This window comes from Gobius niger, assembly GCF_951799975.1.
Source record: "Gobius niger genome assembly, chromosome: 10".
Classification (NCBI taxonomy): Eukaryota; Metazoa; Chordata; class Actinopteri; order Gobiiformes; family Gobiidae; genus Gobius; species Gobius niger.
In genome coordinates this window covers 5,455,195-5,470,881 of record NC_136861.1, presented here as the reverse complement: position 1 = coordinate 5,470,881, position 15,687 = coordinate 5,455,195, and the positions used below count along the sequence as shown (strand labels likewise).

Sequence of the window (15,687 nt, the reverse complement as noted above, 5' to 3'; positions counted from 1 at the left end):
CATCCATCTATTTTCTTCCGCTTTATCCGGGGGCCGGGTCGCGGGGGCAGCAGTCTCAGCAGAGATGCCCAGACTTCCCGATCCACACACACCTCGTCCAGCTGTTCTGACCCCGAGGCGACACCAGGCCAGCTCGGAGACATAGTCCCACCACCGTGTCCTGGGTCTTCCACGAGGCCTTGTCCCACTAGGACATGCCTGGAACACCTCCCGTGGGAGGCGACCAGGAGGCATCCGGAACAGATGCCTGAGCCACCTCAGCTGGCTCCTTTCGACGTGAAGGAGCAGCGACTCTACTCCGAGCTCCTCCCGGGTAACTGAGCTCCTCATCCGATCTCGAAGGGTGCGCCCAGACACCCTGCGAAGGAAACTCATTTCGGCCGCTTGTATTCGCGATCTCGGTCATTACCAAAATCTCATGACCATAGATGAGGGTTTTTTGTCGCACTTTGGTCACTTTTCTGTCAGTCTTTTATTGCATTTTGCTGCTCTTCAGTCACTATTTTGTCATGTTTTGTCACTTTTTCGTCACACTTTTATTGCATTTATGTAACTCTTTTGTTGCATTTCTATCACACATTTTTGTCACTTTTTGGTCACGTTTTTGTCACTCTTCAGTTGCATTCTCATCCTTGTTACTTTCTTAGACAGGTTTTTTTTTTTTTCATGCTTTTTAGATTTGGGTAAAGCCAAACTGGAGAAAATGTGCTCGGTCCAGGTGATTGTTAAGAGGTTATTTACCCCTTACCTCCCCCTGAACCGAGCACATTTTCTCCAGTTTGGCTTTACCCCAATCTAAAAGCTTCTGGAAAAAAGCTGTGAAAAAGCAACAAAACTGAGACAAAAACAATGATGGAAATGTGACAAAAAATTGAGAAAACATTGACAAAAAAGTCACGAAAAATGACAAAAATGTGACAAAAAAATGACAAAAATGTGACAAAAAATTACAAAAATGTGATAAAAATTTGACAAAAAAAATGACAAAAATGTGATAAACAATTGACGAAAAAATGACAGAAATGTGACAAAAAAATGACACAAATTTGATGAAAAATTGACGAAAAAATGACAAAAACGTGACAATAAATTACGAAAAAATGGCAAAAATGTGATAAAAAATTGATGAAAAAATTCCAAAAATGTGACAAAAAATGACAAACATTTGAAACGACAAAAAACATTTGAAATGACAAAAACGTGACAAAAACGTGACAAAAATGACAAAAAATGAGAAAAATATGACAAAATGTGACAAAAAAATTACAAAAATGTGATAAAAATTGACAAAAAATTACAAAACTTTGACAAAAAAATGACAAAAATGTGATAAAAAAATTGACGAAAAAATGACAAAAATGTGATAAAAAATGGACAAAAAAATGTTTAAAATGTGACAAAAAATGACAAAAAAATGACAAAAAAATGACAAAAAATGAGTTGAATACCCAACAAAAAAATCATGGAAAAAAATCTGATGACGTGAGGAAAAAGATCCTCTCGATTCCGGCGGGAGTTAGGAGGTTAATAACTACCGCTTTCTCTTTATTATCGCTCCTCGTCACCCCACACCACCAGGTGGAGCTGACGCGCCCTGTCAGCCGTTTACGCACCCACCGCCGCCCTGCCCGGTCACGTGACTCCCCCTTGTGTCGCTGATCCTGTCGCCGCTCTCGCCTCCCCACACTTTCCCGAGGTCATCCCCGTGTCTCACCGAGCGCTCCGTCCCTTCTCTGTCACCGCGTACGAACAGGTGAGACTCGCCACTTCCCCCCGCCGTGAGCGTCAAACCCGCCGTGTCTTATTCCGGTGATAAAATGACAGCGTGTTTCCTCAGCGAACGCTTCCAGATCCGTAGCGCTAGGTTAGCATCGGGGCTAAAAATGAGATTTGCTAAGTGCTAGTCAGCGCTGGGGGGGAAGGGGATTATACCACTCGGGGATTTAAATCTCCGTTTGTCATCGAGTGGCAGATTACTTACTCATTTGTGCATTTATCGGGCATTAAAACTTGCATAGATCAACATTGGCTTGTGGAGTTAGCTAGAATGCTAACCATTAACTGAAAGACTGCGTTGCTTTTGAAGCGGCTAATAAAGTTAATAACTAATCGTTCAGAAATCCGCCTAAGTTCACTTTAAGTTGGTTTTATAGCCCATACGCTGTTCTGATTTCAAACTATTGAGTCCAGAAGTATTTAGTTGGAATCAAACAGGAGTTAAATGATTCATAATCCGATCAACAGTAGTAGATAAAGTTCGACCAATTGATTAACATGACGTAGCGTGAAAAACGTCATGTCGCTGTATCCCCTTATTGTTTTTTGTCATTAGGCTGTAAATGAAACTGTATGCTGTTCGTTAGTTCCTGATTTTAAATTGGAGTTTTCAGAGACGCTAATCTCCTCAGGTGGTTTGGGTTGGGGTGGGGGTGGGTGAGGGGGGCCCATTGTTGCAGTTGTAAATACAGTTTGTTGACAAGTAAACACAGTCACCATTGTAAGAAGCAGGTCAAACAACACGTGCTGTTTCACTAAAATGCTGTTACGGTGAGGTGGTGATCAAAAAGTAGTAAATACTTATTAAAGGGATGTTTCAGGATTTTTGACATAGTACCTCATTTCTTAGAATCATGTTTGGAATATAACTGACCTTGCACCACATGAATGATCGCATTTTGAGGGACTATTTTCTAGCAGATCACTCCACCGCTACGTAGCTTATACAAACGCGAAGCTGATGCTGCTCAAATATAAGTTATTTTAAATGCAAAGTGGTTAAAATTACTCTATGGACACAGACATTTATCTGGTTAGTCTGGTGTTATAAGTGATTTGCCTCAGGTGCTCTGTGGAGCGGGTCAGACTGTTCTTAATGCAGGCTAGCTGATACCATAGAAATGCACTAGACTTGCATTAGCCTAGCGCTACGAAGCTCTTCAAACATAAGAACTGCATGAATTACCAAAAAAATATCTCCAGGAATCAGCAACACTCTGGATAACTAGGAAATGAGGCCCTATGTCAAAAATCCTGAAATATCCCTGTAAAGATGACTATTGTGGGATAGTAATGAAGTAAAATCGAAAAGGGAGTACTAGTACTAGAAACTAGTGAATCACAATGGGTGCAGTAATTTTGATAATGTTTCCAGTTGGTCTTGTCACTTATCAAACTTTATCTTTTCTCAGGATCCCCAATTGTATACAGGAAGCATCTTGATAATGTGACGGCGCTGTTCATAGAAAAAATCTGAGCGGCCGCTTTTAGGAAAAGTCATGTCAGGGCTGCTTGATTATTGAAAAAAATCATAATCACAGTTATTTTAGTAATAATTGAAATCAGGATTATTCAACGATTATATGTTGACTTGAAAAAAAATCTTTGTTTATTTATTTTTTTGATTTAAAAAAAACTCTATGCAGCAAATGATTTTCTTTATCTATCGATCTATCCATTTTCTTCAACTTTTCCGTTGCCGGGTCGTGGAAGCAGCCCCCTATGGCTCCTCCTGCAGGTGGTGGGTCCACAGAAGGACGGCCTCATGGTTCTAACCGGGCCTGAACCGCTCTTTGTCTGACCCGTCACCTAGGACCTGTTTGCCATGGGAGACCCTACAGGGGCACGAAGCCCCGACAACAGAGCTCCAGGATTAAGGCTGAAACGACTAATCGACTAATCGATGATTGAAATAGTCGACAACAATTTTAGTAATCGATTAATCGTTTTCTGGTTCACACAGACTCAAATAGAGCAAAAATGACATGAAAATGTAGTATTTTTGATGAAAACCTACATTGTTTTTCATAGTAAGGGTTTGAATGTTTTGTACATTGTAAATTTCATAAATATCCGTCTGTGTCTCATCCAATCAGAAGCAGAATTAGCGGCAAGAGCCTCCAAGCGGCGCCACTTTAGCGTTATGTGATAATTAATCACTTTCACAGCAAAGTGATTAATCGTAAAAATATCCAATAGATTAATAGATGACAAAATAATCGTTAGTTGCAGCCCTACCCAGGATCATTCGGGCGCTCAAACCCCTCCACCACGTTGAGGTGGCGGTTCTAGGAGGGGACGTTTTCTTTAGATAATAATAAATAAAAAAAATCTATTAAATATGCTCACGTTTCTAAACTAATCCTCTATTAAGAGATACCTGCCCCCTGCTGGCCAACCCTCACACCTGTCCAAGCAAACAGAGCGGCGCAGCCTGATAACATCATCACACAGCGCTAATGTTTTTTTGTCAGACCAAAGCCTGAGCCTTTAGCACCTGAAATGCAAAGGGAACAAACAATCGTCACGGCAGCATGAAATAATAAGCGTTTGATTTGAGCTCCGTTGAGTTTGTTTTAGAGTCTTCTACTGCACAGAACCGAGGCAAAGGATGTCGAGGCTTCTTCACTTAGCAGTGGCGTCAAAAGCTGATCCACATTTCCATTGCCTCTTAATAGCTTGTAGCTCCTCAGGCTTCATGTAAACAACCTGTCTATTCTCTGTAAGAGTTATTTGCAGTGTTCTTGTTTACTTCTCGCTCTGTTATGTAAATGAGCTGTGAGGATGTGACTTATATCTGGATTTTAAGTGATGTTTGAAAAGTAATCACAAGTTTCGTCAGAGAAATTGCGATTGAAATGATCATCTTGTTTTGTCCCAGGCCTGAGCAGCACGATGCGCAGCCTGCCCCTCCTGCTGCTCTTCCTCCTGGCGCTGCCCGTGTCCAGGGGGCGCTATAACGACGACTTCGATGATGGGGAGGACCTGGCGGACTTCGACGACAACGACTTCGCGGAGTTTGAGGAGCTGAGCGAGGACCCGGCGCCGGAGGCTGAGGAGGCGGCGGCTCCTTCGCCGCGGTACAGCGCTCCGTCTGCGGTCGAAGAGGACGAGGACGACGAGGCCACGGTGGAGCTGGAGGAGGGACAGGACGGCTTCGACGACCCGGACACTCAGGTTTGAGGAGCATCAAACACAGATTCACATGATCCCCACCGCCATCCGTCAAATTGATGGACGGCCATGAATATTTTCCATCAAAGCTAAAAATATCTGGTGAATTAGCTTAACCTCTTAACTCCCGCCTGAACCGAGAGGGTCTTTTTCCTCACGTCATCAGATTTTGTTTTTTCCATCATTTTTTTGTTGGGTATTCAACTCATTTTTGTAACTTTTTTGTCACATTTTTGTCATTTTTTTAAATCAAATTTTTGTCCTTTTTTGGGTCATTTTTGCCATTTTTTTTGGTCAATTTTTTATCACATTTTTGTCATTTTTTGTCACATTTCTGTCATTTTTTCGTCCATTTTTTGTGGCATTTTTGTGACATTTTTGCCACTTTTTCATCAATTTTTCGGCACTTTTTTGTCAATGTTTTCTCACTTTTTTGTCACATTTCCATCATTGTTTTCGTCTCAGTTTTGTTGCTATTTTCACAGCTTTTTTCCAGAAGCTTTTGGACTGGGGTAAAGAAAATGTGCTCGGTTCAGGTGGGAGGTAAGGGGTTTCTTCTTCTGGCACTGTATGAAGTTGAACCTTTTGCCGGTGTTTTCCTTCAGGACCAGGACCTGTACAGTAAATATGACCAGGAGGAGTTCGAGGGCATCGGGGACATGGAGAAGACCAGCATCAAGAACGACATCACCTTTCACGAAGTCAGTCAGCCCTTTGTCCTCACCCCCCTGTTCCCCTGGAAACCCCCGGTGACGCTAATGTTGTCCCCGTTTGGCCGCAGGTGCCGACCCACCTGCAGAACAGCTGGGAGAGCTACTACATGGAGATCCTCATGGTCACGGGGCTGCTGGCCTACATCATGAACTACATCATCGGCAAGAACAAGAACAGCCGGCTCGCGCACGCCTGGTTCAACTCCCACCGAGAGCTGCTGGAGAGCAACTTCGCCCTCGTGGGTGGGTCTTACCATAGTTCTTATCACGACAAAGTGCAGAAGGCAGGAAGCTTTAAATAACATTAACTATTATAGTCTGGAAGTCTAAATGTTTTACACATTTTAGAAAATGTGCAGAATCAACCACCTGGTCTTGCATATTGATGCAAAGTAAGTCATAAATAAGTAATTATATATATATTTTTGGAGCCGGACCCGCGTGCCAACCCGTCTGGATCCGAACTAGATCCAAATACGCACAATCGTAAGGTGCAAATAGTGCGGCTGCTTCCTGCAGGGAGCAGGACTAAGCCTGGACTAAGCCTGAAGTAACCCAGGAGTAAACCAGGAGTAAACCGGGACTAAGCCTGAAGTAAACCGGGACTAGGCCGGGGGACTAGGCCGGGGGACTAGGCCGGGGGACTAGGCTGGGGGACTAGGCCGGGGGACTAAGCCTTCACTGAATTGCATTATTTTCAAAACACAGTAATTATTGGATTTTTATAAAAGATTAAAAATCCCCATAGGGCGGTGAATTAACCTAAAAAAGCTTTTTTTCCCCACATTGATCTTTCTATTACGATTTTTTTTTATTGAAAACTATAAATCTGGCGTTTCCTGCACCAGTACGTAAATAGATGGTGTAATCGCTGGCGTTTTCGACATTGTTTTGACATTCTCGATAGAAACGCAGACGTTTGTTTTTCCTGCAGGAGACGACGGCACCAGTAAAGAGGCGGTGAGCACCGGGACGCTGAACCAGGAGAACGAGCACATCTACAACCTGTGGTGCTCCGGGCGCGTGTGCTGCGAGGGAATGCTCATCCAGCTCAAGGTACAGGCGGAGCAGGCGGGGAGGTGTGGGCGGAGAGCGGGGAGGTGTGGGCGGAGAGTTGAGGGCGGGGAGTTGAGGGCGGGGAGGTGTGGGCGGGGAGGTGTGGGCGGGGAGGTGTGGGCAGAGGGCGGGGAGGTGTGGGCGGAGAGTTGAGGGCGGGGAGTTGAGGGCGGGGAGGTGTGGGCGGGGAGGTGTGGGCGGAGAGCGGGGAGGTGAGGGCGGGGAGGTGAGGGCGGGGAGGTGAGGGCGGGGAGGTGAGGGCGGGGAGGTGAGGGCGGGGAGGTGAGGGCGGGGAGGTGAGGGCGGGGAGGTGTGGGCGGGGAGTTGTGGGCGGAGGGCGGGGAGGTGTGGGCGGAGGGCGGGGAGGTGTGGGCAGAGAGCGGGGAGGCGAGGGCGGGGCGGTGTGGGCGGAGGGCGGGGCGGTGTGGGCGGAGGGCGGGGAGGTGAGGGTGGAGGGCGGAGGGCGGGGAGGTGTGGGCAGAGAGCGGGGAGGTGTGAGCGGAGGGCGGGGAGGTGTGAGTGGAGGGCGGGGAGGTGTGGGTTTTAGCGTCCAGGAGAAACTGACCTGTGGCTGTGTTGCAGTTCCTGAAGAGGCAGGACCTGCTGAACGTGCTGGCGAGGATGATGAGGCCGGCCTGTGACCAAGTGGTGAGTGCTGCACCATCTCTGAAACTCTGAAAACCCCGTGTTTAGAATCTAATTGGCAAAATTGTTGTAGCCTGTAGAGTCCCCCAGGGGTCAATCTTGGGACCCCTCTTATTCAGTCTGTACGACTGTAGCGGCCGCTCACTGGCCTCTCTAAACGACCTTTCAGAGCTGCAGAACATCTAGAACGCTGCTGGTTGAGTACTGACAAGAACCAGGAAATACGACCATATTAGTCCAGTGCTCCGGTCTCTGCACTGGCTTCCTGTCGCTTCGAGAATAGAATTTAAAACAGCTCTGCTTGTAAGAAGTCTTGTCATGGTTTAGCACCAAAGTCCATCTCTGACATGTTGGAGCCGTATGAACCATCTCGGGCCCTGAAAACTTCAGGGAGGGGCCTCCTGGTGGGTCCACAGAGTCAGGACTAAACACGCTGAGGCTAAAGCTAAAATCTGGAACAGTCTCATGAGGATGTGAGACAGGCCTCAACTCTGACGGTGTTCAAATCCAGGCTGAAAACAGTTATTTTTTGCACGTGTCGTGCATATGACAGCTGAAAGTAGGGATGCACCGATACCACTTTTTCTAAAACCAGTACGAGTACTTTGATTTAAGTACAAGGCATTTTCTTCAACGTTCTTACTTTTTTCACAGCAGATTGGTTTGTAATTAGTTAATTTACTCATGTACATTTCCTTAAGTAAAGTAGGCGACACATTTAAGAGCAGTTATATTAGAATTGTGCTGATGCTATTTATTTTGTTTTCATTCAATATAATTTTTATTTTTTTATTGCTCTGTCCATCATAGACTGAAAAGCCCATGTCCAAAAGCTCCCAATGCCTGTGCTTTATTCATTTATGTGTTTTTATTTAACAATAGTATTGAGATGTTGCTTAAATGGTCTACAGTAGCTTCAGCGTTTTCACTGTTTTGCTGCAGCTCATTTTGGCTCAATATAAACATGCTGTATGTCTTTAATTTGGATTTTCTGAGGACGTTTTTAGTCGCTGGGTTAGTTTTTCAGATGAATAAACCCCTGGGCTTAAAACGGCGTCAGAATGGCCAAAACCGTTAGCCGCGAGTTAGCAACGTTAGCCTGTATGTTGTAAACACTGCAGCACTAACAACATTAGCTCTGAAAGTATTTTATCGTCACTCTTGCCTTTTACTGTAATTGATTCATTTTTAGGTTGATGTTTTATTGATTTGATCTGTTTTCTTGAAATTGTATGCAGCTGTGAAGCACTTTGAATTGCCTTGTGTATGAATTGTGCTCTACAAATAAACGTACCTTGCCTTTTAATGACATTTAAGGCCTTGATTTTGTTCCATAAAAGTCCTGAGGCTCGTCTAAATGCCTAAACTCCACTGTGTACGTTTTATTTGAAAGACAAACTTGCTTTTTTTAATTGCAGTGGTTTTGCCTCTGTTTTTTTTTTTTTTTAGCAAATTAAAGTGACGCTGAACGATGAGGACATGGACACGTTTGTTTTCGCGGTGGGGACGAAGAAGGCCATGGCTCGGCTGCAGAAGGACATGCAGGACCTGGTCAGACTCGAGTTTAGACGCTTATTTCCTCTGTTCTGCCCTCACTGACGCTCAAACGCTGCCCTGACTCTCCTCAGAGCGAGTTCTGCGGGGACAAGCCCAAGTCCGGGGCGAAGTTCGGCCTTCCCGACTCCCTGACCATCCTCAGCGAGATGGGAGAGGTCACCGACGGGGTCATGGACAACAAGGTATCAAAACTGTGGCTCCATTAAGGCGAGACGCTGCAGTGGTCTCCTTTAACCCCTTAACTCCCACCTGAACCCAGCACGTTTTCTCCAGTTTGGCTTTACCCCTGTCCAAAAGCTTCTGGGAAAAAGCTGTGAAAATAGCCACAAAACTGAGACGAAAACAATGATGGAAATGTGACAAAGTGAGAAAACGTTGAGAACAAAGTGGCAAAAATAGCACAAGAAATTGACAAAAAACGAACAAATTACAAAAATGTGGCAAAAAAAATGGACAAAAAAAAATGACAAAAATTGGACAAAAAATACTAAAAATGTGGCAAAAAAATGACAAAAAAATTATGGAAAATGACCAAAATGTGACAAAAAATGTGATAAAAAATCGATAAAAAATGACAAAAATGTGATAAAAAATTGACCAAAAAATGCCAAAAATTGGACAAAAAAATGACAAAAATTTGTTGAGAAAAAATGACATGTGACAAAACTACAAAAAAAATTACCAAAATGTGACAAAAAATGACAGTACAAAAATGAGTTGAATACCCAACAAAAAAATGATGGAAAAAAAATCTGATGACGTGAGGAAAAAGATCCTTTCGGTTCAGGCAGGAGTTAAGAGGTTAACAGCTTCTTCATTCACAAATACTGACAGGTTTGGTATCCACGTTTAGCAGGAAAGGCTGTCTAGACTAGGGCTGAAACAACTAATCGATTAATCGACAACTAATCGATTACTAAAATAGTTGTCAACTATTCCAGTAATCGATTAATCGTTTTCTAGTTAACAGACTAAAATTGAGCAAAAAAGACATGACAATTATGTATTTTGGATGAAAACCTACTTTGTTTTTTAAAGTTAGGGTCTGCAGTGTTTTGTACATCGTAAATTTCATAAATATCTGTCTTTGTCTCACAAAGAGCCTCCTACAAACGTTTACTTTAAGTTTACTCCATCCATGTGTCCTCGAGCGGCGCCACTTTAGCTTTATGTGATAAAAAAATTGAAAAAAATAAAATTTCCATGTACCTTTCACAGCCAAGCGATTAATCGATTAATCGTAAAAATAATCGGTCGATTAATCGATTACCAAAATAATCGTGAGTTGCAGCCCTAGCTGTTACCGAGGTGACGCTGTAATCCAAATATGGTCATTTCCTTTGTGGGAGACGGCAGCGGCTAAAGACGGGAGGAATAAACACAGGGCGCATTAAAGGAATAGGCCACCGTTTTTATATACTAAGATATGTTCTTACCTCACTTTAGTCGAGTTAATATATCCCCGTCTGGTCATTGTCCGCAGCGCTCTGTCACGCAAACGGAGCACATACGCAGCCTCTCCCATATGTGACATAGCTCCGAAAAAGCTCACGATAGAAGCTACCAAGCTCTTCCACGTGTTCCCTATTTAAATAAAGTTACGTGAAGTGTTTTCATGCGAAGTATATTTACACAGAAATGTAACGTGTCGATTTTATAAGCAAATAAAAAGGGGGACTATATTGTGAGGCGTAATGATACGAGGAGCAAAGCGTCCGCGTAGTAACTCCTAAAGACTTCCCCCGCTCACTTCCGTCAATAACCTTTAGGAGTTACTGCGCGGACGTTTTACTCCTCGTATCATTACGCCTCACAATATAGTCCCCCTTTTTATTTGCTTATAAAATCGACACGTTACATTTCTGTGTAAATATACTTCGCATGAAAACACTTCACGTAACTTTATTTAAATAGGGAACACGTGGAAGAGCTTGGTAGCTTCTATCGTGAGCTTTTTCGGAGCTATGTCACATATGGGAGAGGCTGCGTATGTGCTCCGTTTGCGTGACAGAGCGCGCGGACAATGACCAGACGGGGATATATTAACTCGACTAAAGTGAGGTAAGAACATATCTTAGTATATAAAAACGGTGGCCTATTCCTTTAAGGCCTCTCACAATCACAAAATTCAAAGTTTGATATATTATGGCAGAAAAATATCGCGATAAACTATATTATTGACTGAAGATGTACGATTAACTAAAGCATGACAGTTACAGTAAACCCTTTTCTGTAATCAAAATGTCTTGCTACATTGCTTGAACCCACATTCAACACTTGTCTATCAAAATTACATTAAAAGGACTAGATGCAAGTTGGTCATTTTATACTCACTACTGCCATCTCAGGTATTACGTGTAACTGCAGCTTCTATATTAAGCTCATGCATGACGGCACTTCAGACCCGAATTAACACCTTTCTGAGTGACAGTGGCTGGAACATGGAGGGGGAGGAAAATACCTAATTTCAACATTTTTAAACTCTGTATAGTCACTGATTCTGTTGGCGATTCGGACACAAGCCACTACTTTCTCCACGCTGCGTGACGTCAGGCGCGCTGCGGCGTGGAGATGTTTTTTTTTATTTTAATCTGAATTTATTTATTGTTACAAACGTTTATTTTATGAAACAGAACGACTGTTTTGGCACTTTTACAGGACATTACATTAAAAGCATGAAAATGTACTTGCTTCCTGTTTAAACCCTGTAAAAATTAAATGTTACAAAGAAAATAATCGGGGGAAATGAAAATAAATGTACAAACAATAAATATTGAGCTCCAAATATATAGTTTATAAAATATACCCATTTTCATTCCAGTCTTACAACATCGTCTCCACTTTAGCTCCTACAGACTCCAAAATGTCCAGTCTTATGTAAACATAAAATGACAAAACTTTCCGTCCGTGTTTTCTCTCATATTTATATCGATATCTCTAGTTTTATTTGTTTTCCCCTGTTCCCCTGCAGCATCTACTCCTTAACCTCTTAACTCCCGCCTGAACCGAGAGGATCTTTTTCCTCATGTCATCATTTTTTGGTCAAATTTTTATCACATTTTTGTCTTTTTTTTTTGTCACATTTTTTGTCATTTTTTAATCCAATTTTTGTCATTTTTTGTCATATTTTTGTAAAAAAAAAAAAAAACAATTGTCAAATTTAATCACATTTTTTGTCAATTGTTTTTCAATTTCTTGTGACATTTTTGCCACTTTTTCATACATTTTTCATCACTTTTTTGTCAATGTTTTCTCGCTTATTTGTCACATCTTCATCATTGTTTTCGTCTCAGTTTTTTTGCTATTTTCACAGCTTTTTCCCAGAAGCTTTTGGACTGGGGTAAAGCCAAACTGGAGAAAATGTGCTCTGTTCATGTGGGAGTTAAGGGGTTAAACTGTTCCATTAATCCAATCATTTCAACTCGTTTTCTTTTTTTGCAGATGGTGCATTTTATCACAAATCACGCTGATAAGATCGAGTCCATCCATTTCTCGGACCAATTTTCTGGTCCAAAAATTATGCAAGAGTAAGTGTTTGTAGATTTACTGTGATTTAATGTGGAGGTTCTCTGACTGGAGCGGTTTCTTTCAGGGAGGGTCAGCCCTTGAAGCTGCCTGAGACCAAGAAGACTCTGCTGTTTACATTTAACGGTGACTTTCTCGTTTCCCGTTTGTGATTTGAGCCCTTCCTGAGCGCTCCCACTGACGGGTTTTTCCTGTGGTTTTCCTCAGTGCCTGGGATGGGCAACACGTCTCCCAAAGACATGGACGCTCTGCTGCCTCTGATGAACATGGTCATCTACAGCATCGACAAGGTCAAGAAGCTGCGGCTCAACAGAGAGGTCAGACCTTTGTGCTGCTGACGGCTGTTCCCCGTTGTACATGTTTTCACACCGTGACCAAGGGAACGAGTTAAGTTATAACGTTAGCTAAGTCCTGTCATCGGTAGGGCTGGGTACAGTTAAACAGTTCCTACTTGGTACCGACCGAAAAGCTCCGGTAGGGGGCGTCATCGAAAAACTTTTTTTTTTTTTTTTCGGTGCTAATTTTCGGTACTTTTTCTCTCCAAACGTCAATAAATGATCCACAGTGAGTCTAAAAAAGCCTGAACTCATGAGCAACTTCAGCGCAAATGCAGAAGCAAAACTGTAACTTACTCACACTTCAGTCATTATCAGAGATGGCAGAGCCGCGGTCTGAGCCAGGACTAAACCAGGACTAAACCAGGACTTACAGTAAACTGGTTAAAAACCAGGACTAAACCAGGACTGAATAAGAAACTAGACTCTTAGACAAAGAGAAAAGCAGTGACAACAAGAAACACATGGGCTTTAGCTTTAGCTTCACCTTTAGCTTTACCTTTAGCTTTAGCTTTAGCCGCAGAGCCTGAAGTTCCTGCTGTTGTTTAAACTCCAGCTGCACCGGAGCGTTTGGGATCAAAGATTGTTTCTGGAAAAGGTGAGGCTCACTCTGCATTAGCCATGTTTGGAACAGTTATGGTGCATTGTCAGTGACAGAGTGAGCGCTCTCACTATGTAACAGATCTGTGACGTGTGAGGAGCTTTCACTGTCCAACAGCTCAGTGAGTTTAGAAAAGTTTATCTTCAGTAAACGGTCCTGATGTGGATCTGGTCTGTTCCTGCAGCTCAGGAGGGAATAATGTCCTTTCTCTCTTTTTATCACGGCTTTAGTGGGAATTCTGCTCAAAACATGAAGTCACAGGTGACGCTGCTGCTCCTGTTTTCTGATGTGCCGTGTTTGGACTTCCTCCTTTTCCTGCACATTATTTTAACTCAATTAAAATAACACAGGTATCGAAAAAAGTACCGTTAAGGCACCGGTGCCGAAAAGCAGGTATCGTTGAAGTAGTGGTATAGAAAAAAAACTAACGGTACCCAGCTCTAGTCATCGGACCAACATCGAGCATGGCATTTTTAATTTTGTCTCCACTTTTACGAGACAGTCCTGTGACCGAGTTCATATGTGCTGAGAGAGAAGACGCTGAGCATTGTGACAGTTTTTGTTTCATGTGGATATTGCTGCTGCAGAGATGCTAACCTTAAACCTTAGCTGCCCCCTTATGATGTGTTCCACTAAGTGTTCACCTGAATAAACTCTTATGTAAACAAAGCGGCTAATGCTACAACAGTTAGCTAATAAGACGTTACATGAATGTTTCTGCACAGGAAATTTAAAACATGCTGAATAACGTTATATGAAAGGCTGTGACAAACCGTATTTTTCCTTTTTTTTTTTTTTTTTGTCAACCACAATGTGATTTTTTGTAATGAATATTGCTGCGTTCATGTGGTCCACGGGAACTCGGGCGAACGACTTCCCCAGTTGGGGAATTCAGGTGAATGCTCGCTCAACTGGGAAACTCGGGTCAAGACGAGCTTCCCGACTCCCACACCTGACACGGAAATCAGCTGATTTATTCTTTTATCGTCTAATGTGAGTTTTTAGTAAAACATTGCTACTTTTTTGAGTTTAGTGTGAGCTGTCGTACATCAACTTTAACATCAACCTTAGCAAACAGTAAATTTACGTCATGGTTTTGAAAACTAACAAACTATCATTTAGCTTTTGAGACACTAACACGTTTAAATGATTAGCTCAGCGCTGACTTTCCCACCTAACAACCACATGAACACAAACCAACTGGGTTTCCCAGTCCACATGAACGCACCGGGTCGCGGGGGCAGCAGTCTCAGCAGAGATGCCCAAACTTCCCGGTCCACACACACCTCCTCCAGCTGTTCTGACCCCGAGGCCACACCAGGCCAGCTCGGAGACATAGTCCCACCACCGTGTCCTGGGTCTTCCACGAGGCCTTGTCCCACTAGGACATGCCTGGAACACCTCCCGCGGGAGGCGACCAAGTTTTCAAGCCGGTTAAACGAAAACATGACACAAGGACTTTCTTGCCCAGTGTCAGATGAAGGTTGTTGGATTCTGACTCGTTCGTTGTCGTTCCAGGGGAAGCAGAAGGCCGACCGGAACCGCGCCCGCGTGGAGGAGAACTTCCTGAAGCAAACCCACGCTCAGAGGCAGGAGGCCGCGCAGACGCGCCGCGAGGAGAAGAAGAGGGCGGAGAAGGAGCGCATCATGAACGAGGAGGACCCGGAGAGACAGCGCCGCCTGGAGGTGAGCCAACGTGTCAACGCCACAGACAAAACACTAAAAAAAACCCGCTTTTTTCATTAGATCAGATGAATTTCCCTCTTGAATGCATCTATGACCCAAATGAATCATGACATGTCCCGCTCCTGACCCCTGCTGGTGGCTGTCTTGTATTGCAGGAGGCTGCGCAGAGACGCGAGCAGAAGAAGATGGAGAAGAAGCAGATGAAGATGAAGCAGATCAAAGTGAAAGCCATGTAAAAACGGGAAGCACAGTGCTCCGCTCAGACCGCTGCCCCCTGCTGCCCCGCGCACGCCACTGCACACCTCCCCCTCCGAGCCCGGGGATTCTCTCACTCACTGCTATCATGGTTCAAGCCCGTCTTCGCGTCTCTTTCGCTCCGTGAGCTTTTTATACACGCTGTAAATTGTGTTTTACGATGCTAAATTAATTTACGTCATGATTAAGTTTGAGAATATCATTTTTATTTATCTGCCTGAAGACGTTTCATGCAGCTGTTTCTACCTGAGCAAATAAATGCACTGGAATCTGTACAAATGTGGTTCGTGTGATTTTTTTTTGCAGGTGTTTCAATTTGAGATAAACAAAAACATAGTTGTAAAAATAAAGTAAGTCGTTTTAT

The 15,687-nt window shown here is 43.5% G+C and overlaps 1 protein-coding gene across 1 annotated transcript; it reads left to right on the top strand.

Annotated features, from left to right (window-relative positions):
- The first annotated feature begins 1,617 nt into the window (after nt 1-1,617).
- Nucleotides 1,618-15,586, top strand: ccdc47 (coiled-coil domain containing 47). The gene is made up of 13 exons (XM_079564493.1): nt 1,618-1,753; nt 4,658-4,953; nt 5,556-5,651; nt 5,732-5,906; nt 6,598-6,719; nt 7,302-7,367; nt 8,814-8,915; nt 8,993-9,103; nt 12,363-12,448; nt 12,514-12,572; nt 12,654-12,763; nt 14,901-15,068; nt 15,224-15,586. Exons 2-13 carry the CDS (start codon nt 4,672-4,674, stop codon nt 15,302-15,304), a joined length of 1,458 nt encoding a protein of 485 aa, XP_079420619.1. The 5' UTR covers nt 1,618-1,753; nt 4,658-4,671; the 3' UTR covers nt 15,305-15,586.
- Nucleotides 15,587-15,687: the final 101 nt, after the last annotated feature.